At 52.9% G+C, this 21,882-nt stretch overlaps 11 protein-coding genes; 3 read left to right on the top strand and 8 right to left on the bottom strand.

Annotated features, from left to right (window-relative positions):
• Positions 1-690: 690 nt before the first annotated feature.
• RCC_05339 (related to zinc/cadmium resistance protein) lies at positions 691-2,256 on the top strand (the record flags this gene model as incomplete). Its single annotated transcript, XM_023770610.1, has 1 exon — positions 691-2,256. The coding sequence occupies one exon, from the start codon at positions 691-693 to the stop codon at positions 2,254-2,256; it is 1,566 nt and encodes a 521-aa protein (XP_023626378.1).
• Positions 2,257-3,086: 830 nt separating this feature from the next.
• Positions 3,087-3,825, bottom strand: RCC_05338 (uncharacterized protein; the record flags this gene model as incomplete). XM_023770609.1 has 2 exons in its annotated part: positions 3,087-3,137; positions 3,190-3,825. 2 exons carry the CDS (start codon positions 3,823-3,825, stop codon positions 3,087-3,089), a joined length of 687 nt encoding a protein of 228 aa, XP_023626377.1.
• A 1,127-nt stretch (positions 3,826-4,952) lies between these two features.
• On the bottom strand, positions 4,953-6,714 carry RCC_05337 (probable Glucose-6-phosphate isomerase; the record flags this gene model as incomplete). XM_023770608.1 has 3 exons in its annotated part: positions 4,953-5,580; positions 5,633-6,626; positions 6,678-6,714. The coding sequence occupies 3 exons, from the start codon at positions 6,712-6,714 to the stop codon at positions 4,953-4,955; spliced, it is 1,659 nt and encodes a 552-aa protein (XP_023626376.1).
• A 568-nt stretch (positions 6,715-7,282) lies between these two features.
• On the bottom strand, positions 7,283-9,335 carry RCC_05336 (probable protein kinase 1; the record flags this gene model as incomplete). XM_023770607.1 has 3 exons in its annotated part: positions 7,283-7,555; positions 7,604-9,258; positions 9,314-9,335. 3 exons carry the CDS (start codon positions 9,333-9,335, stop codon positions 7,283-7,285), a joined length of 1,950 nt encoding a protein of 649 aa, XP_023626375.1.
• A 1,467-nt stretch (positions 9,336-10,802) lies between these two features.
• RCC_05335 (uncharacterized protein) lies at positions 10,803-11,396 on the bottom strand (the record flags this gene model as incomplete). Its single annotated transcript, XM_023770606.1, has 1 exon — positions 10,803-11,396. One exon carries the CDS (start codon positions 11,394-11,396, stop codon positions 10,803-10,805), a length of 594 nt encoding a protein of 197 aa, XP_023626374.1.
• Positions 11,397-11,720: 324 nt separating this feature from the next.
• Positions 11,721-11,894, bottom strand: RCC_05334 (uncharacterized protein; the record flags this gene model as incomplete). The annotated part of the gene is made up of 1 exon (XM_023770605.1): positions 11,721-11,894. The coding sequence occupies one exon, from the start codon at positions 11,892-11,894 to the stop codon at positions 11,721-11,723; it is 174 nt and encodes a 57-aa protein (XP_023626373.1).
• Positions 11,895-12,004: 110 nt separating this feature from the next.
• RCC_05333 (uncharacterized protein) lies at positions 12,005-12,802 on the bottom strand (the record flags this gene model as incomplete). Its single annotated transcript, XM_023770604.1, has 1 exon — positions 12,005-12,802. The coding sequence occupies one exon, from the start codon at positions 12,800-12,802 to the stop codon at positions 12,005-12,007; it is 798 nt and encodes a 265-aa protein (XP_023626372.1).
• A 588-nt stretch (positions 12,803-13,390) lies between these two features.
• RCC_05332 (related to nuclear WD protein PRL1) lies at positions 13,391-15,694 on the top strand (the record flags this gene model as incomplete). Its single annotated transcript, XM_023770603.1, has 1 exon — positions 13,391-15,694. The coding sequence occupies one exon, from the start codon at positions 13,391-13,393 to the stop codon at positions 15,692-15,694; it is 2,304 nt and encodes a 767-aa protein (XP_023626371.1).
• A 1,084-nt stretch (positions 15,695-16,778) lies between these two features.
• On the bottom strand, positions 16,779-19,789 carry RCC_05331 (probable Alanine--tRNA ligase; the record flags this gene model as incomplete). XM_023770602.1 has 2 exons in its annotated part: positions 16,779-19,593; positions 19,725-19,789. 2 exons carry the CDS (start codon positions 19,787-19,789, stop codon positions 16,779-16,781), a joined length of 2,880 nt encoding a protein of 959 aa, XP_023626370.1.
• Positions 19,790-20,034: 245 nt separating this feature from the next.
• Positions 20,035-20,741, top strand: RCC_05330 (uncharacterized protein; the record flags this gene model as incomplete). XM_023770601.1 has 2 exons in its annotated part: positions 20,035-20,128; positions 20,206-20,741. 2 exons carry the CDS (start codon positions 20,035-20,037, stop codon positions 20,739-20,741), a joined length of 630 nt encoding a protein of 209 aa, XP_023626369.1.
• A 283-nt stretch (positions 20,742-21,024) lies between these two features.
• Positions 21,025-21,817, bottom strand: RCC_05329 (uncharacterized protein; the record flags this gene model as incomplete). XM_023770600.1 has 2 exons in its annotated part: positions 21,025-21,682; positions 21,735-21,817. The coding sequence occupies 2 exons, from the start codon at positions 21,815-21,817 to the stop codon at positions 21,025-21,027; spliced, it is 741 nt and encodes a 246-aa protein (XP_023626368.1).
• Positions 21,818-21,882: the final 65 nt, after the last annotated feature.

Genomic DNA, 21,882 nt, shown 5'->3' with positions numbered 1-21,882 from the left:
ACCCGTAAATTATACGCGTAATCGGTCGAAGCGTCGTTAATCTAAAAGGTTACGATAAGAATAAAGATAGTAGGTACTTTATAAGTTTAAAGAGGAGTTATTTTTAGTAGTTTCGTTCGTTCCTTTAATAGATATCTATATAGTACTACTTTAATAGTCGTAAACGCATTATACGGGCGTATATCTACTTCTCGATCTATCTACTATATAAAGGGAGTACTTAATATATAGTTATAGATATAGGCTTTAGATAACTTTACTTCTACGATTAATCTATCGATTAGGACTATATCTACATATTAGATAAAGAGGCTATATCGGAAACGCCCGTATAATAACTAAAAATCACCGCTAACCTCTCGGAACGGTTATATTCCGAGGTAGCGTAAGTAGTGTACCTTAGTTCTACTAAAAAAAGATTGTTGCAGAGTTGTCGCTAAAAGCGCACCGTATACGGCATCGTGCCCGCCAGCCCCATGACATGGAAATCTCGGCTTCACGGAACATGCCTCCATCTTGTGAAGAACGTTGAAACCGTGCTGAAAAGAAAAACAAACACATCCCCCCTCTGTCCCTCCGCCTTCCCAACATCCACCGTCGACCTGCACCACCTCGACGTCGACCGCCGCGGTCAGTCCGCTCGCACCTGCCTCCTCTCATTAACAATCCTCGGCAATCGATCAAACAACAATGGCCCTCTCCAAATCGAGCCGGATCATCATCCTGCTAGTGATTGATTCCGCCTTCTTCATCCTCGAACTCGTCACCGGATATGCCGTGCACTCGCTCGCCCTCGTCGCCGATTCCTTCCACATGCTCAACGATGTCCTGTCCCTCTGCGTTGGGCTATGGGCCGTCAAGATGGCAAACAAGAGCTCCGCCCCGAAGAAGTACACGTATGGCTACCAACGTGCGGAAACCTTGGGAGCGCTCGTCAACGGAGTCTTCCTCGTTGCACTGTGTGTCACCATCTTCCTCGACGCCATTCAACGCTTCGTGGAGCCGCAGGTGGTCTCCAACCCGGTCCTGGTGCTGATTGTCGGGTGTCTCGGTCTCGCGTCCAACCTGGTGGGATTGGTGCTGTTCCACGATCACGGCCACAGTCATGGCGGTCATAGTCATGGTGGTCATAGTCACGGCGAGGAGGGTCACGCAATCAAGGATGCCGAGGAGGGACACGCTGGACACAACCACTCACACGCTGGCCACTCGCACAGCCATAGCCACGCAGACACCATCGTCCCTGGACGTGCAGAGAGTGAGACGACGGCAGTAGAGTCTCCCCGTGCGCGCAAACATAGCCGCTCCATCTCCAAGCCTCAAATCAACATCGAAGACTTTCCCGGTCCATCGGGTTTCCGCAATTCCATCATTGCTCAAGCACGTTTGGACCCCGTGGACTCGGATGCGGAAAACACCGCCGATGAGGACGATGCCGATGGGGAGCAGAGCGAGGTCGACCCTCTTGTCGTCGCGTCGAACGCTGGCTATGGTTCCATCCCGCGCAAATCCATCGATCATTCCGAGCACAAGCACCGCAAGCCCAGAGAGAGCAGTGGCGGAGGCGGCGGTCACTCTCACGGCGACCTCAACATGAAGGGTATCTTCTTGCACGTCATGGGCGATGCTCTGGGAAATGTTGGTGTCATTGTCACCGCCATTATCATCTGGAAGTGCAAGTTCGAGGGCCGCTACTACTTCGACCCGGCAATTTCTCTTGTCATCACCATCATCATCTTGTGCTCTGCTATTCCTCTCTGCAAGGCTGCCTCCCGCATCCTCCTCCAAGCTGTTCCTAACGGGATCGAGGTCGATGACATCCGCGACGATATCGAGGACCTTCCTGGCATTGAGAGCGTACACCACCTCCACGTCTGGCAGCTCAGTGACACGAAGCTTGTTGCCAGTCTTCACGTCCGTGTCAACTATAACTTCAAGGGCAACGGCTCGCAGCGTTACATGGAGCAGGCCTCCGCGATCCGCAAGTGTCTTYACGAATACGGCATTCACTCTTCCACCATCCAGCCCGAGTTCGCCTCGGGATCAGGGCAGCCGAGCAGCCCAGCCAACTCGACGTCTCGACTCGACAGCGAGCCTGGTGACCGAAGCTGTTTGTTGGAGTGCGATGATGACTGCGGCGGTGGCAAGAGCTGCTGCCCTCCTGAGCAGATGCAGCCAAATGCCAGCGACTCGCACGATGGACATGGACATGGAAACGGAAACGGAAACGGACACGGACACGACCACTCGCACTAAGCGTGTCAACGCAAATTTTTCCTAATGTTTAGAACCTCAACGGTCTGGTGGAGAGGTCATGGTGTTTGATGCATGGCGTTTTTGGTGTGGCTACCAGCTGATGAGCGAACAGTGCTCTCGGCAAGAGGATGGAAAATCCTCGAATTGCTGGAACAGGGCTCGATCTTTCAAGTTTTTCATAAATGTAGAATTATGGCGTGTATGCTAAATGGATGTGGAGTGGTCCGAAAGATGCATGGTCTTGTGAGTGAGGTCTCTTTTCGTTCATTTCTTCACTTCGGCTCGCTGCTTGGTCTAATTGACTTCATCTTGAACGACCGGGGACCAGCGATGCGAAAAACTTGTGCGTCAGCAAGCCTTTCCAGCAACCTTACTGTCCTAGGCGTGCTCTGCGCTGGCAGTAACTTCGAAAAGTGGCTACGCGTACGAGTCGAAGCATGAGCCTCAACCAAGGACTCTGATGGGAAACACCAAATGAGTGGATTGCAAGGCCTACGAAGGTCAATTGATTTTCTGAAAGATCACGAGCACATCGTGAGCTCCAATCCCTCGACGGACACCGCGGAAAGTTCAGTAAGATGGGTCAAGTTTCAGATGGAGAGCTTCAGACTTATGATTCCTTGGTGTCTATTCCGTGTCATAAGTAAAAGCAATTTTGCATTCCATCCGCGCACGCGCTTGTCAGCCACGCACGTAGTTGGAAGAGCCATCACAGCTTCTTGTACAGTCACTGAAGTATCTAAACCAGCGATACACAGCCATCCATACCTGAGCCTCCCCTCCTGCTGCTAGAATGCCAGACTGATCGATTGTGTAGTTTCCTTTACGACTCACACAACGACATCACCCATGTCGAGCTCCTTCACCAAGCCGGCACGGAACTGCTTCAATAGTCAGTAACAATTCATCATCATCCTCAGGCGCGTCACCCACCCGCTGATCAACATCCCTCTTGTCCAAAGTCGTCCATGATTCCAGAAGCCATTTCGATCGCAAGTGCCTGATCACCTCTGCTCCGTGGCACTCATGATCCCCCAACCTCAACGTCAGCCCGCTCTTGTGGAAGGACCCCAAATACGGGGATCCCAAGGTCCGTACTTGCCAGTGATAAACGAAGACGAAATCGCGAAGAAGTGCTGCATGACCCGCCGAAAGACTGTTCAGCCAGCTAACGTTATCGTCGGTCATGAGTCGAATAATCGCACCCTGGCCGTAGTAACTTTGGGCGTAGAGATTTCGGGTGGCCGAGTCGACTTGAAGTAGCTTGAGGTGCGCTCGGTGGGTGGCACGGCCGGATTTGGTGCTGATGCTGCGCGTTCCGGGCTGTGCGGTGAAGGTGTACTCCCCGATCGAGTCGAAGAGTTCCTGTGGTAGGGTCTCCAGCCCGGCGCGTAATTGATCGGCCGTCAAGCTTTTGGCAGTCGCCATTCGGGGCGGGACGAACTCGACGATGTGGGCATTGTCAGAGGTCGCAGAGTTTGTGACCACGTTCTCGTCATGGATGTCGTTGTTTGGATTCACATTCATGGTGTCGGAGCCCCAGCTTGATCGGGGCGGAGACTTTGTCATGTTTGTGAAGAGACGGTTCGAGAAAGTTTTGGATGAAGTGGTTTTGTGGAATTCCGAAGGGAGACGAGCTCTGGATTTCCTCTTGTTCGAGTGAATGGAAGCGGCTCGGCCGGGAAGATACCAGTGGGTTGAGGAAACTTTGTCGTAGATTGTAGTCGTAGTTCATGTGGATATCTATGTGTGTGATCAAATACAAGGGAGTACATTATCTTCAAAACCATCCTTATGCACACAGCTGTGAACAACATACAGCTCCCTCTCCTGGGATGGCGTACCGAGACTTTGTTGTAGACTTCCAGTGGCAATAAGTCACACATACAAGTCGAGACGGCCCAGATCTCGGAATTTGAAAAATTCTGCGACTCGAGTTCCAATAAAACTCGCTGTAGGTGAATTTCCGCTATACGGGCCTTCGTCCTGCATTGGTAGTACGCGAGGATGATTCCAATAAAGATCAATAAGATCAAAAGCAGCGGAAATCCAGGAACCTTTCTCGATAGTATCGACGAGTATCTCAGTCTAGAGTAATGAGCTGCTAAACCAATTTAAATGAAAGGCGTTGTAGAATGGAAAGGACGTGAGGATTGTTATAGAGATGACGGGATGTAGCGTATAGGTTCTTTGAATGCTAGGCTACAACTTGAACTATCCATAGAGCTGCCTTGATTTTCGTGCTGAGCTCCTTGTCATGTAATTCTACCATGGTACCTTCCTTGGACGATCAACTTACCAAAGAAGTTAGCCGAAAAGTCCGGCGTAAGGGGGGCTCGTACACTCGTATGCGAGTGAATGAATTTGACAACTTCACAACCCAACCATAGTCAATTCTTTTGCAGCGCGACGCGAGGGTTCTTTACACGTGGAATTGACGTTCACGGAGATGGACTTCAAGAAGCTCGTTCAGCCCGTACACATGGACGAATTGCCGGACTTGCTTCGCCAACTAGCGAGATATGGGCTTGCATAACTCGTATTGAATTGTCATCTAGATAATCCAAGTCTTCTACACGACCATACCAATGAAACCATAGTCGAAGATCAAGATATTTTCAATCCGATTCGAATGCTGCCCAATGGTATGCTCAAAGCTTTGTCTCCCTGCCCTTCATTTCATCACTTCCATGGATTCACGCGATACCTCCAATCTTCTTGAAGGCATTGATCAACCCGCTCGTGCTTGAGTCATGCTTGGTGCTCTCGCCAGGGCTGTCGAGCTCAGCCTGAATGCTCTTGGCCAACGCCTTGCCAAGCTCCACACCCCACTGGTCGTATGAGTTGATATTCCAGATGGCGCCCTCGGTGAATGTGACGTGCTCGTAGTAAGCAATGAGCGCACCCAAAGTACCGGGAGTGATCTTCTCCGCCAAGATGCTAGTGGTAGGCCTATTACCCAAGAACACCTTGTGCGGTACAAGCTCATCCGCCGCGCCCTCGGCCTTGACATCATCGGGCGTCTTGCCGATCATGAGAGCCTCTGCTTGGGCAAAGTAGTTGGAGGCCAACATGTGCTGGTGCTTGTTGTTCTCGATCGGGTTGTGTGACTTGGCGGCAAGGATGAAGTCGGTGGGGATGAGCTTAGTGCCTTGGTGCAGAAGCTGGAAGAAGGAGTGTTGGGCGTTTGTGCATGGCTCGCCGAAGAGGATGGCACCGGTGGTGTACTTGACGTAGTCACCAGAGCGGGTGATGGCTTTGCCGTTTGACTCCATGGAAAGCTGCTGTAGGTATGCTGGGAAGCGGTGCATGTACTGGTCGAATCTACAGAAAGTCAGTTTGGCACCTCACCGTTGGGAGGAGGTAGAATACTTACGGTGCGACAAGGTGAGTCTGCGCGCCGAAGAAGTCAGAGTACCAAACGCTCAGGAGACCACCAATAACAGGAATATTCTCCTCTAGAGGAGCGGTCTTGAAGTGGTGGTCCATGGCGTTGGCTCCAGCCAGGAACTCCTTGAAGTTGTCGAATCCGATGTAGATTGCAACCGACAGCCCAATGGCAGACCACACGGAGTAACGTCCACCAACCCAGTCGCTGAAACCGAACATGTTCTTGCTGTCAATTCCAAACTTCTCGACCTCGCTCGTGTTGGTCGAGAGCGCAACAAAGTGCTTGGCAATATCCTTCTCGCTAGCGGTCTTCAAGAACCAGTTCTTCGCAGAGGTGGCGTTGGTGGTGGTCTCAGCGGTGGTGAAAGTCTTGGATGCAACCAAAAAGAGAGTGGTTTCGGGGTTGCTTTCCTTGACCGCCTCTGCCAAGTGAGTGCCGTCAATGTTGCTGACGAAGTGGAGCTTCATGCCCTGCTTGCCATATGGCTTCAAAGCCTCGGTGACCATGACCGGTCCCAAATCGGATCCACCAATACCAATGTTGATGACAGTATCGATTGGCTTGCCAGTGTAACCCTTCCACTCTCCGCTGCGTACCTGCTCGGAGAACTCCTTCATGTGGTCGAGGACCTCGTTCACACCCTCGACAACGCTCTCGCCGTCAACTGCCATGTGGTCGTTCTTGACATTGCGAAGAGCAACATGGTACACGGCACGCTTCTCAGTGAAGTTGATCTTCTCGCCCTTGAACATGTCATCGCGGAGTGTCTCGAGATTGGCTTCCTGCGCCAACTTGACGAGGAGTGGAAGGGTGTCGTCGGTGAGGAAGTTCTTGCTGAAATCGAACAGCAGATCGCTGTTGTCGGCCTCGTTGTGGAATGTGCGGCTGTATTTCTCGAAGCGCTTCGGGTCTTTTTCGAACTCGGCGCGAAGCACCATTCCGCGGCCAATCGTGTCATGGTGCTGCATGAGATTCTTCCCTGGGAAGCATTAGCATAAATCATTTCTCCCACTTGCAACTCCTCACTTACATGCTGGCAGCTCGTTGGCCTGCGAAAATCCGGGCATTGTGACTTTTTCTCTGTTCATACGGTCAGCTTGGATGTGGTTGACATTGGCGCTATGATGTAGCAAACCTTGCGCGTGTGTTGTGAAGTGCGGGCTTTCAAAAACAAGCGGTGTAAAGAGCAAGTGGAAGCAAAGTACGGAGAAGAAGGTGAGGTGGATGTGAATGTGAATGTGAAAGGTCCCAACAGAAGGTGAACTGTGAGATGTCGCCGTCCTCGCACCCCACACCGGCGAGCTCGGATTCAAGGTATGACGAACTTGGAAGTCGTGGCGGGGCAATGTCCTGGAAAGAATTCGCGTTCTTGTTGACAACACATCAATCAGCGAGCAGGGGTCTATTCAATGCAGCTTCAATATGTGGGACTGGCCGACCTTCACTCCGTGCAGCATGCACGGAGCAGCGCCACATGCCAGCAATTCGCTGTCACAATCTTCACCTCGCTCTACGGCGGTGAATTCACGGCCGGTGTAGCAAGTAGGACAATCTTCAAAACAGACCGCTCATGTGAATTTTGTCTCTCGTCGACTACCAGTCATGCAAGCCATCCAACTATGGCAGTTCAACCATCTACCTCTGATCAAAAGCATTGCCCTGCACGATGCTGCCGCCCGCGTCTCCCAGGCCTTCTACAGGGCGGTTGTATGACCAGCCGGCAAACTGCTGCTGCATGGTCGAACTGAGCACAGGTCCATCCACGTAACTGTCGGTGGGTGCTTCGGAGGTGAATTCCTTGTCGAAGTTGCCCGTGTCTAGCTCGCTATCCACAGAAGGCTTGAATGAAGGCTCGTACTTGCGATCTAGCAGCTTGCGCCAATCGATGGAGTGGAAGAATGGATGTGCCTTTGCCATGGTTAGTCGTTACCTACGAGTTGATAAATGATGACTGACCTTGATCTCTGCAGCTCCATTGGTTCCCAACCGTCTCGTTGCGTCTCGTTCCAGCAGCTTTTGCAATAGATCTCTCGCGGCCGGTGGGACAATTTCTGGTCCTGGGAAATGCAGTGGCTCTGACAAGATCTTCCGATACATCTCGTTCGTGTTCTCGTCGTAGAATGGCGGCAAGCCCGTCAGCATCTCATACAACAACACACCCAACGTCCACCAGTCGACCGCCTTCGTGTAACCCTGTCCATGCAGGAGCTCCGGGGCGAGGTACTCCGGCGTGCCACAGAACGTGTTGGTCTTGTCCTCGTCCTTCATGTCCAATTTGCACAGGCCAAAATCACAAAGAGCAATGTGGCCGACATAGTCCACGAGGATGTTTTCAGGTTTGAGGTCGCGGTAAATGACGCCAAAGCCGTGCAGGCATTCCAACGCGCAGAGAAGCTCGGCGGCGTAAAATCGAGAGCGATTGATATCGAATCGTTGCTCCTTTTGCAGGTGGTGGAACAGCTCACCGCCATTGACGAATGCGAGCACGAAGTAGAGCTTGTCCGGTGATTGGAAGGAGAACTTGAGCGGGACGATGAAGGGGTTGTTGATCTGAGCGAGGACTGAGCGTTCGGCGAGCGTATGGGCGACTTCTGATCGGGAGATGATGTGCTGCTTGCGAATGGTCTTGAGGGCATAGATCCGTTGGGTGTCCTTCTTTTTCACCTGCATGACCTTGCCGAAGCTTCCCTTGCCAACCACCTTCAACAACTCGAAATCCTCAACTTTCAGCGACGAGTGTCTGTTCTCCACAAACTTGACGCCAAGTCTGATGGCGCCGGTTCCGTACTGAATATCGTTCCATGCAACGCCCTCGTCTGCTTTGTTCGGCGGCGGCATGCTCTTCTCCTTCTTCTCCTTCCTCGCMTCCGCAGACTGTGCAGCGCTTGCAGCATCCTGCTCATCAAAGGTAGGCTTCACGCGACACGTGCCAATGAAGATATCCTGCCGTCTTCCAGCGTCTTGCGGTGCTTGTGGATTCCGGATGTATAGCGAAATGTTCAACTCTGTTGATCTGCTGACGTCGAACTTGTACTGTGTGCTGCCACCTGCCCACACGGGGTTTTCAGGCGTCCCCGAGACTGAGTTGACAAATACTTGCTGTTTGTCGAAGTCCACGAGCGCGTAAGGGAGGTATTTGCTGCTATACCGCCCGTGGGTGGAAGGCATGTTGTTGATTCCGCCGCCGCTTGAGGACATGGGTCTGAAGCTGCCCTGGTTCACGCTGCTTGAGCCTGGCCGAGCGCTGTTACCGCCCATGTAGCTGCTCGAGAAGGAGCCCGCACTCATACTGCTGCCATGTCCGGGCCGTGCGAACGCCTGCTCAGCACCGGGTGGTAGACTGAACCCTTTCCCTTCGTGGAGTGTGAGGATTAGGATACCGGGCTTAGCAGGTACGGCAGGCGCGTTGACCATCTGTTCCGATACTGCGATTCCCTGTGGGTCCGAGCCATTTGGCGTTGCAGATGCGGATGAAGCGGCCGGTGTCTGCGTGCTGAGAGGCGATGGGGCGGTTTTCGACTGTGCTTCGGCGCCGTTGTTGATCGTAGACTGCGATGAGGTTCGGGAGAAGGTATTGGCAAAGGGAGCACCCAGATGGGTCTCCTTGAGCTCTGTAGGAGGGTCAGCGTGCCGTTGCCGAGCATCACACTACGACCGCAGACGTACTCTTGGTCAGTTTCCACGACATTTTGCTCGATGGGTGGAGGTAGAATGGATGATCGTCGAGGAGCGGAGTTTAGAAGTGCTGCTGCTGATTCCCTGATACGACGTGGGGGTGCAATTCAGCGACGCACGGATGACGAGAGTAGGTAAGGTATGTCGGTGAAGAGGAGTATGGGAGTGAGGAAGATGTCCGCTCCTTGTCGGCGCCCGCGCACTGGTCGGAGGATTCGTAGGAGTGGCGGCCGGTCGTGTTTGAAGGTGGGCACCGCTGTGAACCCCTCGATGTGAAATGCTTCAAGTTGCTTTAGTCGTGGAATACCTGCTACAAAAACGACTTCCTGCACCAGACTCAAATCACCAGCGAGGCTATCCTTTCGTAAGCGAGGCTGACGACAACAATCCACAATTTACGTTGACTTACGAGGCAATCAATGCAAGGTGGAATTCTAGACTCAATCAATGTTGCTGAGGCGCAGCTCGCTTCTCGATCGTATTGATCACGAGGCGCGCGGCATTCGCATTACTTCAGCCCTATCGATTGTAGAGATTCGAGCTGTGGCTGATAAGATATCTCACGAAAATAATAATGGCAGGTCACCATCTAAGTTACCAAGGTAAGGTATCTTCTTGAGGTAACTAAGGTTCTACCGCCTTCAAATGCTGCAGGTCGTCTTCAGCTATCAGGACCAAGTCCATGATTTGCCCTGCACATGATGAGTCGGCATATAGATCTCCCGGTGGTTTCTTCAGTCGCAATCGTGGTCTCCGTCGTTTCTCGGTCCATCGTGCCTGGTTCGAATGCGCCCGAATTTCATTCCTCCCGTCTGCACCAACTTTTCGCTCGCTTGCGAATGTGGCTCATTACTAAGTTACAGGTTCCTCGCTCGAGCTACAAGTGTCCTAATGCGAGATGAGAGAGTAGACCAGGCTGATGCCATGGCGGCTAACAGAATGTGTTCCAGCTCTGCCACGTCTCAACGCAGTTTCGAGGTGCTGTGTCAATGAACCTGGGGATGGAGATTGAAATGTAGGGGATATTGAAATGTACCTACCTTACAGGGATATAGGATCTAGCGCATAACCTTATCTTGGATTGTCCTTATCCTTTGTTATAGTGCTCTTCCATCTCTCAAGATACAACACAATCGTTTCTTGCTACAAGGCGAGATGCCCTGCCAAATCCACGATCGATGAGACGCTAGGGAGAAATAAAGATTTCAACGAAGAAGCATATGGAGGAGCGCCTTTCCGGCTCCAATATGAGCTTCAAGGCGAAGGCTCTCTGGCAAGCATTTTCCGGGCAGGCAATTCGGTCCAGATGACTTTGCGCCCATCGCTCACGGGGAGTAAAAGTACACACACTAAACGCAAACGGAGTATACATATTGGTCTCTGACCTCATTGGGCCAGTTCCAGCGCGAGTAATTTCCCATTGAACACCAAATACTATCTCTAAACCTCTGTCAAAAGCTGAACTGCCCCTTCCACCGAATCAGACCTCCTCGAAATCCCAAACCGTATTCTCATGTCTGCCCCTCATGATCTTTCCCTCCTCTCCTACCCCCACAATCCACAACTCAGACCAAAACGGCGACAACAACAGATAGCCTCCCTTAGGATGCTGTCTCGCGATGAAACACTCCCATTCCGCCATCTTTCCCACCACCGCGTGCTCGACGCTTTGAGAACTACATTTCCCGTCATGCCCAAGATAGACTTTAGCGGAGGTGTTATAGAAACCTGTATGGTTGTCTTTGGAGACGCATAGCCAGGTGTTCGATGCGTTGGCTCCCTCTGTGGGGGGATCTTGGAGGAGGAGGCCAGAGGATGTGAGCGTCATGGCTTTGCGGGACTTCTTCTCAAGGATCATATATGAGATCTCAGGCCAAGGGATCGCGCTGATGAAGAGCGGAGGGAATGAGGCAGTGGTGGTAGGTGTGTAGCAACCCCATGCGCCGTCGGATGTCATGGTGCTCCCGTCGTCTTCTACGACGTCTTCTGCGCACTGAGGGGGTGGGTTTCCATCGGCAGACATGGCTCCTGTATCAGAGGAGGCTTGGTGATTTTGAACGAAGAGATTGTTCATGTGGGCTCTGCTGGCTCTGCAGCGCTCAGCGAGGTTAATGTTCGAGAGAGAGAACATGAACGGTCGTGGAAACGTTGAGCCTGCTGTCTGAAATAGGATCAGATGGCGCGTCGAAGCTGCATGATCAAGCCAAGCGCTTCCGTACGGTGTTTTAGCGGCTCATCGAAACGGGCCACCCTTGACATTCCAGCCATCTCTGATCGATCTTGATCACGCTCGATGGAGAGAGAGCGGCCAGGCTCAAGATGAACTCCCGTTTGAAGTTCGAGGAGAGCTACGAGCTCATGTCATTATGAACTGTATCTTTCCTTGCTCCGCCGTGATTCAGTCCAAGCCCTCCAGGAAAGGAGCAGCAACCTGCTCGGCGCTCACTCTTATGAGAATGCACAGGTGGATGCTGTAATGTGATCTGGCATCGTTTTCTGTAATCCAGAGCCCACTGTAGATGCCGTAGCGTTCCCTCTGTTGGTAGACTTGTATACAAACTGCTTGTTGCATGCTGTAGTTGGCAATCCGTTCTTTCCTTCATCACGAAGGTATCGTACACATCGAACCCCGACGCAATCCACCAACGCCTTGCTAATATTCTCAAAACATTCTGACATTCTTCAATACCTTCCCCGTCCACCTCCCCTTCCTCTTCCACCTCTAAACCCACCTCCCCTCCCTCTCCATCCACCCCTCCCACCTTCACCCCGTTCAAACCTCTCCCGTCTCCGCTCTTCCTCCGCAAAGAACTCCTCCTCCCTCTCCTCCTGCTCTCTCCTCGCTTGCTCCACATCGACTTCCCTTCGCACCTCCGGCTTCTTAGGATTCAAATCCTCATCCCTCACCCACCTCGCGTGCGCCCCAAACTCACAACTCACAACGCGATCCGCTCCCGGAGGATGCGCCCTCCCGTTCGGACAGAATCCCGCCAGGAAGAATCGACACAACTTCTCATGCTTCACATGTCTCAACGCACACGCTGGACCCAGCGGACAGAATCCCCGCGCATAATGCGGACAAGCTTGCCGTCTAGCCTCGGAGCCTGGACCAGCTACGTGTAAAGACGTGCATTCCTCCCCTTGCGCGCAAATTCCGTASCGGGAGAATTCCTTGCATTCCCGCTCATCTCGAAGGTTGAAAGTATGTGCGAAGTCGCAAGTTCCGCCCTCGGACTTTTTGCAGAGGCCGCGTTGGTAATGTTTWCAGATCAAATGGCCTACTCCACTACGGTCGGCGACAGGAATGTAGTGGCGGTCCGGGCAGGAGGCACCTCGTGGGCAAGTTGTGCCGTTGGAAGAGAGATAGTCTTGACAGAGAGGACGGTGTGTCTTCGAGGGAGCACCGAGGGTCGGGAGGATGGTGTGGAGGTGGGTGTCAAAGGTGAACTGAGGGGGTGGCGCGTTGAAGAGGGTCGTCATCTTCGCCAGTGTCAATGTCAATGGCGATGGTTTTAGTGGTGGTTGCTAGCCGGAGGTTGTAAAGTGAAGCGAGAGGTTTCGGCAGGCTTAGTAATTGGCATGTGATGGCGATGCGGTGCTGGTGAGAGCGATTATTCAATGCGTACTGCCAGATACTTCCGCTCCTCTCTCAAACCTGGGAGTATCGTTTGGCCGGCGAATAGTGGTTTTATTGAGAAAGTGTTATGTCAAGACAAGCACTTGATGATGCACATCTTCACAACACGCTACACCCCCGCAAGGACATCAAGCTTCCCTCGCTAGATCCACTTCGCAGCAGAGTTACCAAGGGTTCGTTCCATCGTCATCCGCCATGCTTCGATGTCTATTCGCAGAACACCAGCACCCGCACATCCACACGATATTCACACCCTCCTGCACAGCATCGACACTCATTTGACTGCGCGAACCGTATTAATCACCTTCTTTTAGTCGCGCTCATCACCTTCACTTGCGCCCGTTGACTCGGCACCGCCGGCGACGATGCGATAGGCTCGAAGCTACGGGACCCGACCACAATACCACATCACACCTCACTTCATCAGCAACATGGTGTCGGAGAGGCTGTACGATCTCTGCCGGCCGGTGCTCGACGACGACAAGATCGACGAAGAGGGCAAAATCGACGCGCTCGAGGAGCTGCTCAGTGGGGAGCCGAGCAAGCTCAAGGGCAAGGCGCTGGAAGATGCAGTGCTGGGCGTCTTATGGCAGTGGAAGTCCAACGAATCCACAACATCTTCGCCTCCTCCGGCTCGAGGAGCGGTGCCTATCCGCTCGCGCTCTCCTGCGCCGTGGATCCAACGCGCTGCGACGCCGACACAGCAATCCACCGCCAGCTCTCCGCGCACTTCCTCCGCTACGCCGACCGTTCCACCGGGATTTGCGCCTCAACCGCCCGCTCTCGCCCGGACCAAGTCTTCAACAGTGGGATCGCCCTTTTCCTCCCCGCGAGCATCCCCGCGTCTTCCCGCTGCGACGCCYGTCATTCCGCACTCTCCACGCCTGAGCGTCTACCAATTCAGCGATTACACTCCCTCGACGGAGAATTACGGCGATTACGGGAGTGAGAATGTCGACTGGCTGGTCAACGATGATGCGAGTAGTAATGCTAGCTTTGGCGATGGCACGGCAGGCTCCGTCTCGGAATACATGTCGCCCTACACCACCGATATGAGTCCGTACGACATGCTCAGATCCATTCTGCAGGACAACCGCAGTGATGATGAGTTGGAGCAGATCTTGGAGGCAAACGGCTACGATCTGAGTCAGACCGTCAGCTCGATCATGGAGTCTCAAGGCGTGGGTGCTGCTGCAATGGCCGCTGCAATGCAGCAACAACAATCCCAAGACGAGAACCGAACATTTCTGATTGGCAAGAACATGGCTCCGGGGTCTCGCCCCGCCACTCCACTTGGCCAACAAAAGTCGTCCACGGTCTGTCGTTATTGGCTGGCCAGTGGACATTGCGCCAGAGCGGATTGTCGCTTCGCCCATGAAGTGCAAAATCATCTCTGCAAGTACTGGCTGGCTGGGAACTGCATCGCGGGAGATTCCTGCCTATTCTCCCATGACCCCAGCATTCTCATGCAGCAGCTTTCCTTTGCGAATGATGGAACCCCCACTCCCCAACAGTTCACGCCGAACTTTCACCTTCAAGACTACGACAGCTTTCCAGCCTTGCAGCCAACCACCAGCAATCCGTACGAAGATGGGAGTCAACCAGAAGACACCACTGCTCTCCGTCTACAACAACAAGCTGCTATGGCTTCGGCTCCACCTGGCCTATTTCCCARCTTCGTTCCCACAGGTCCTCGTCTGGGAACCAACAGCAAACCCAACTCTCGACCGGGTAGTCGCCATAACTCGCGCGCTGCAACACCAAGCGGAGGAAGCGTGAACTTTCAGGACGACGAGGCATTCCCCACCTTGGGATCCGCTGCCACGAAACCTTTAGGCAAGCGTCACCACGGCAAGCGCGGCGGTCACGGCCACAACAATCATGCACTCCAACAGCCCAGCAGTCTCGCAGATGTCGTCCGTATGTCTCCGTCGCCAGCTCCTGCTTCCGCTCGCGACGCAATGCGCCGAGGATTGAAGGCCAACAAATCTTTCACGTCCACGAGAGAGAATTCATCTGCTGCCATGTCTATCCCAGCTCCAAAAGACATTCCTTGGTTAGAGACCGGCGACAAGGTCAACGCGGCATATATGAAAGCACGACAAGAAGCTTTCAAGCACGGAGGCCTCCGCAACAAGTTCCTACAAAGTGCAGCGCAGGCATGGAACCGGAATGACGCCCGTGGAGCTAAAGCTCTCTCCCTGCGAGGACAGAACGAAAATGCGCTGATGAGAGAACGCCATCGTGAAGCTGCTCGCGCTCTCTACGAAGCGCGCAACTCCGGAAAGGGTGGCGGTGGAGAGTGCTATGTGGACCTCCACGGCCTGCATCCTGAAGAAGCAGTCGGTTATCTTGAAGGCTGTCTCAAGGAACAAGCACAGAAGGCCAAGAGGACTGGAGGTGGAGAGAAAGCATTTGTCTACGCGATCTGTGGAACCGGACATCATAGCAAGAACGGGAAGGACAAGGTTGGAAAGGCTGTGAGAGTTTGGTTGGGAGATGGAGGATGGGTTTTCAGAGAGTTCAGTGTTGCTGGAGAGAGAGGTGGTGTGGGTGGAATTCTCGGGGTCGAGGTCGGAAGTGGAAGAGCCTCAGGGGTCAGAGAGGGCGATGGAGACAGTGGAGTTGGAGGACTAGAAGGTGAAGACTCCGCGACTGGAAAAGTTAGAGTTGTCAGAGAGGACCCACGGAAGGCGGTTCTTAGCGGCGGTGAGAAGGACGAGGATGAGGACTAGTCAATTGAGAGAGAGATGAAGGAAAGAAGATCATTCAAGTGTTTACTCTTTCTCCTCGGTCGCAAAAGTTCTTTTGGCCTGAGGCGCAAGGCTGACGACATTTCCTCTGCTGGTAAGAGACTGTTGAACGTTTCGCATTACTACCACATCTATAGGAGTAGAGTGGTGCCCTCTAAAGCTCAGATTCTCACAAGCAGGATGACTCGCCTGCTTGTCAAAAAGCCTTGCCCATCCTCTGCATAATTTTTCCTTCATCAAGCCCTCAATCTCTTTTTCCTCTTCCTCCCACCAATCCATGATCACTCACATCTTCGCAACAACAAGCAGAAATGTCCGACATGGCAGAAAGACCCCCACCACCCAACCCCAACCCCAGCCTCTCTTTCCTCCCGATTTTCCCGCGCTCAATTAATTCCAAACCTCCCAATATTCTCCACATGTCCCGAAACCAATTCATTCTAACTACTATGTACCAAGACAGATAATCTCCCTTGGACTTTTGAACATTTCTCTGGAAGAATTTGCTTTTTAGCCCATGGGGAGAGTGCTATGTTCGAGACTTAACGAAAGATATCGTGGGTTATGTATGATGTGCGGGATGGGGATGTTGTTGTGGCTGTTTTGAGGGTTAAGGAAGAGAGGGATTGGAGGGAGATGGGGAGACTGGAATTATAGAGGGAATGGAGGGATTGGGAGAAGGAGAGGTGGAGATAGAGAGATAGAGGGAGAGGGAGAGGGAGAGAGAGGGGGGAGATAGAGATGGAGTGTTAAGGAGAGAGGGAGGGGGAAAGGGGCGGTTTTTATTGGAAAGGCGGTTAAGCAGGGCAGAGCCGAGTTGGACTTTGAGACTTTGCATTAACGTTAATACGAGAGTACGCTCCGATTCGTTGATTTGCGAAGAGGAGACGCTGGAGAGATTTGATTTTCTTCGTTTGCGTAAAACTTCTATCAAGTTGATTGCGTCTGTACTTGTAGAGCACGCAAAGCCATCATTCGGCGGTCTTCATCATCCATGACCGAGCGGCATCAGCATCAAACATGAAAGTCATGCACATCCCATACCACGAATCGAAGCTTGAGCCCATCACAAGCTCAAACCCTCAAGATACTTCCGCGCAGCCTCAACAGCGTCATCTACCTTATCCACATTCATGCCCTGACCAATACAAGTAGCGCCCTTGCCACCAGCCTTACCACCGACCAGCTCGGCGACTTGGCCAGACCACTTGTTAGCATCAGCACCCTTCCCCTGCGCCTCAGCGGAGACGTGGCATCCGTGAATGACCTTGTCATCGGTAGACCGTGCAACAAGATAGACATTCTTGTCCTTCTGCTTGCTCGAGATCTGCTTGATGGCCTCCTGAATGGCCTTGCTACCAGGAGAAAGATCCGGGATGCTGATGACCACGCTCTTATTCTCCTTGTTCTTCTCAAACTGCTCGGCAACGGCGTCGAGAACCTTCTTGTTTTCAACCTTCTGCGCGGCCTTTTGCTGCTCTTGGATACCCTTGATGATGCCCTCGAAGCGCTTCTTTAATGCAGTCTTGGAGAGGGCAGAGATCTCAAGTCTGTTCAGCTCGTGCTGCCACTCCTTGGTCTTGGACTCCTTTTCGGGTCCGTATGGCATCAACTCGAGGGAAGCAGCTTTCTCATTCCACTCCTCGGCGATGCGCTGGACTTCATGTGCGGTCTGTCCAGTGACACAGACGATACGGCGAATACCCTTGGCAATGCCGCTCTCCTCGAGGATGACCAGGTCCTTGATTTCGGTGGTGTTCTTCACGTGTGTACCACCACAGAACTCAACTGAAACCTTGTTCCAGTCTGACCGGCTTGGGTCCTCGAGCAGGTCCTCGACAGGCACACCAATTGAGACAACACGGACAGGGTCTGGATAGGTCTCGCCGAAGACGGCACGTACTCCTGAGATCGCCTTTGCAAGGGTGAGCGCGACGTCCTTTGAGTAGACTTCGCTGTTCTGGCGGATGTAACTGGTGGTGAGCTCCTCAATCTTGGCAAGCTCACCGTCAGTGACGGCAGTCTTGTGGCTGAAATCAAAGCGCAGCTTCTCGGGAGCGACAAGAGATCCTCTCTGGTTGATATCATCGCCGAGGACCTCGCGGAGAGCGAAGTTGAGAWTGTGAGTACCAGTGTGGTTGTTGCGGATTGGCTGGCGGCGAAGCTCGTCGTACTCACACAGCACTTCATCATTGACCTTCAGATTCCCGTAGCTCATCTCGCCAGTGTGGAGGACATAGCCGGCATAGAGCTGAACGTTCTGCACGTTGATCTCTGCCTCGCCATCAATGAGGATACGACCTTGATCGTTCTCTTGACCACCCTGCTCGGCGTAGAAGTTTGTGCGGTCGAGAACGACACCAAACTGCTCGCCCTCGGGGAACTCGGTCGTAGATTGCACAAACTTTCCATCATGGTAAATGGCCTTGATGTGCGCCTTGATGTTTGCCTTTTGAAACTTGTGTGAGTCATCCGTCTTGGGGACGTCGGCCATCTTCTCCAGAGCGCTGATGTCGTGGACGTTGAGCTTGACAACTTGAGCGCCAGCTTTGGCCTCACCCTTGGAAGCCAGTCTAGCCTTCTCCTGGGCRGTCTTGACGTCCTCCTCGTCGATATCCAGACCACGCTCCTCAGCCATGAGCTTAGTGAGATCGACTGGGAAGCCGTAGGTGTCGTATAGCCGCCACACATCGGCACCGGTCATCTCCTTACTTCCCTTGGTCTTGCATGCCTCAGCATACTTCTCAAACATGACCTCGCCACGATCAAGCGTCTTGGCAAAGCTCAATTCCTCCTCATCGAGAATCTCCTTGACATCTTGCTGCTTCTTCTTGATCTCTGGGAACATGTCCCCCATCTGGTCGACAAGAGTGGGCACAATCTTGGAGAAAAAGCTGCCAATCTCAGTGTTGAAGTACTTGCGGGCGTAGCGAGCTCCACGACGGAGCACGCGGCGGACGACATATCCACGGCCGACGTTGTTGGGTACTCCACCATCAGAGATGGCGAATGTGAGAAGACGAACGTGATCAGCAACGACACGGTAAGCTGTATCAACTCCGTCGGCATCCTCATCGCCGAAAGTGCCGCGGTAGTCCCTCGCACCAGTGATGTCTTGAATGGTCTTGAAGAGAGGTGTGAAAACGTCGGTATCGTAGTTGGAAGGCTTGTCTTGTAGGATGGAGACCAACCGCTCGAAACCCATGCCGGTATCGACGTGCTTGTTAGGCAACGGCTTTAGCGACTTGTCTGGCTCACGGTTGTACTGAATGAAGACGTTGTTCCAAATCTCAATGACGTTTGGATCGTCCTGGTTGACGAGATCTGAGGCATTGCGGCCGCCGATACGGTCGTAGTGAATCTCAGAGCAGGGTCCACAGGGACCCTGGTCGCCCATCTCCCAGAAGTTGTCCTTCATGTCACCAGTGAGAATGTGGTCCTCGGGAACTCCAGCGGCCAGCCATAGGTTCTTGGCCTCCAGATCGGGCTCAAGACCGGCATCAGCCTTGCCCTCGAAGTAAGTGACGTAGAGTCGATCGGGTGAGAGACCGTAGACCTTGGTGAGGAGATTCCATGAGAAACCAATGGCTTCCTTCTTGAAGTAGTCGCCGAAAGACCAGTTGCCCAGCATTTCAAAGAATGTGTGGTGATATGAGTCTTTGCCGACATCGTCGAGGTCATTGTGTTTGCCACCCGCACGAATACACTTCTGCGAGTTCGCAGCACGCTTGAGTTTGGCGAAATCAGAGTCCGGATCGACTGTTCCCAAGAAAATGGACTTGTACTGGTTCATGCCGGCATTGGTGAAGAGAAGGGTGGGGTCAGAAAGTGGCACAACACTGCCGCTGGGGACGAATGTGTGGCCATTCTCCTTGAAGTAGCTGGATCAATGTCAGTATGTTCCTGATGGCTCATTGACTGAAGCTTTTTCGCGTGTTGTTGTCTGTGGTATAGAGTAGAGTCATGGTGGGGGATTTTTATCCCTGCAAATGCGACTGAAGTGAGGACTTACTTGATAAAGGTCGAGCGGACCTTGACGGCGGTCCACTCGGGCTCCTTGCCAGTGGCGGATGCCATTCTGCGGGTGAAAACGACTGGCTGGATATGCCGGCGAATTGTTGGTGTCGATGCGGTTCTGCTGGTTCTGCTGAGCGTGTTGAAGCTCGAAACCAAGGGAAACCACGAGAATCTTCCCATGCAAACGCCGTCACGTCACAAACCGAGACAAGAACACGGATTTCGCGCAATTCTCAATTGTAACCTCGAGATTCTTGTATGCTTAAGCTGGATGAGTGCGAGTGTTGTCAGTATGACTGTAGAAGATGTCGATGGACAAAGCCGGAGTGAAGAGGCCGGCTGAGGAGTCCCTCGACCAAGACCGCTTCAACAAGAGATTCAATCTGAGCCTCACGCTTGGTAAGTGAAGGCAAACGCTGCAATGCATGCACGATGACCATGAACCCAGAGACGGAAAACTGACGGATGATAATCAGGTGTAGCCAATGGCCCGACCAACCATTATATCCCTGTGGCGTCGACACCACCGAGCCCGGAAAACAGGGCATTGAGGTCAGCTTCGAACAACGATGACTCAATAATGCAAGTGGACGAGACGCGTGATCGCGTCTTTGTTTACGACCTAGACGCGGAGCTTGCGGACGTGGATACTGAAGAGAGAGGGCTGGTCTTCCTGCCGGACATTGAGCAGTACTTCAGCAAGCTGCCCAAGCAGGTGGTGGCACACAAGAAGGATAATGATCATGAGGGACAAGAGCTAGTTCTCTACCGTGTGCCTAAAAGTCTCACCGTGGACGAGGGTCGCGACTCGGTCAGAAAGGCAATATTGGATGCGAGGCAGAGAGCGAGGGAGAAGGCAGCGGAGGAGGCGAGGCAGCACGACATGAATGCCAGGTATGGGCCAGATGGTTCTGCTGAGGTCACTGAGACGGCACATGGGTATACTGCTGGCTATGGAGACGCGGTGGAGCAGGAGCAATCTCAGGATCCAGATGCCATGGACGTTGATTAGTTGGTTGACACCGGTCCAATGCTGCGTCACGCCTTATCTTGAATCATGTGAGTATGAAGGTGAGAGACTGTTTTATTATTCCATTTTTAACGCCTTCACTGCGGAAATGCAGCGTCTCTTTGCATCCTTTCACACCCACAGAAGCCTGCTGAGCATTCTGGCGAGATTGGAGTAAAATTGGGCCATCGGTCACGCAAGAACAGTTTTGATGTGAGGAGGCACTGTCCTGTCATGCTGCCAGCCGATCGTGCTTCTGATCTGACATTCCATTCCATTCCAAGTCCTAGCCAGCGTATCCTCTTTTGGCACGATAGCAATTTTCTGCACCTGGAGCATGCTCGTGGAAGACACAGCGAGCGGCTGCATTGTCGCTTGATTCCACAGGCTTCTCTTTCGCAACACGAAGCAGCTCTTGAGAGATGTTGAACAAAAGTCCTGCCGGCCAGCTTTCATCCATAACATCGCCGATGTTGGAGAGGCGCGCGTACTTATGGGTCAACAGAAGATTCAGCTTAGAGTCGCGAGCCAGCTTCTCATAGAGCAAGTGTTCATGTCCCCTTGGCATCCAGGTCAGTCCATCCACCGTCGACAGCATGATGGCAGCTACGTCAGAGATAGCATCTTTGAAGTCAAGATCGAGCAGCTTGTCTCCGAGCGCGTAGATCAAGATCCCCAGCTCCCACATTGCGTGTTCGTCGTCGCCGTTGTCATCCATCCTATCGAAATCTAGAAAGACTTTGCTTTTGTGCACCCAGTTCAGGTACACATTGAACGCATCTGCATCGTCCTCAGGCATGTCGACCAATCCCGTCTTTCCTTCGGTCCACTTGGGTCCGAGTGCTGCGCGGAAGTACTCTGACGAGTCGCACAGGAGCTGCTTGTTGACGCGGTACGTGGTGGATGGCGTTCCAACACGAACGACGACTTGATCATCAGCGAAGCTGTCGTGGCATCAGCAACAGACGAGGTTGTTGTACAGAGTGGACGACGTACTTGATGGCCTTCTTCTTCGGCCGGAGGATGGCCGGAGGGATTGGAAATGGTTCCGAAATGCTGGCGTTCTTCAGGTTCGGCATGGTGTGGATGTGTTTGGGTTCGTCTTCGAGGCACTGTGAAGAAGTTGTACCTGTTGATCGGAGGT

The sequence above is a fragment of the Ramularia collo-cygni genome (assembly GCF_900074925.1).
Source record: "Ramularia collo-cygni strain URUG2 genome assembly, contig: RCC_scaffold07, whole genome shotgun sequence".
In the NCBI taxonomy this organism is placed as follows: domain Eukaryota; kingdom Fungi; phylum Ascomycota; class Dothideomycetes; order Mycosphaerellales; family Mycosphaerellaceae; genus Ramularia; species Ramularia collo-cygni.
Note: the sequence above shows the minus strand (reverse complement) of the source record. Positions and strands in the feature narration are given on the sequence as shown.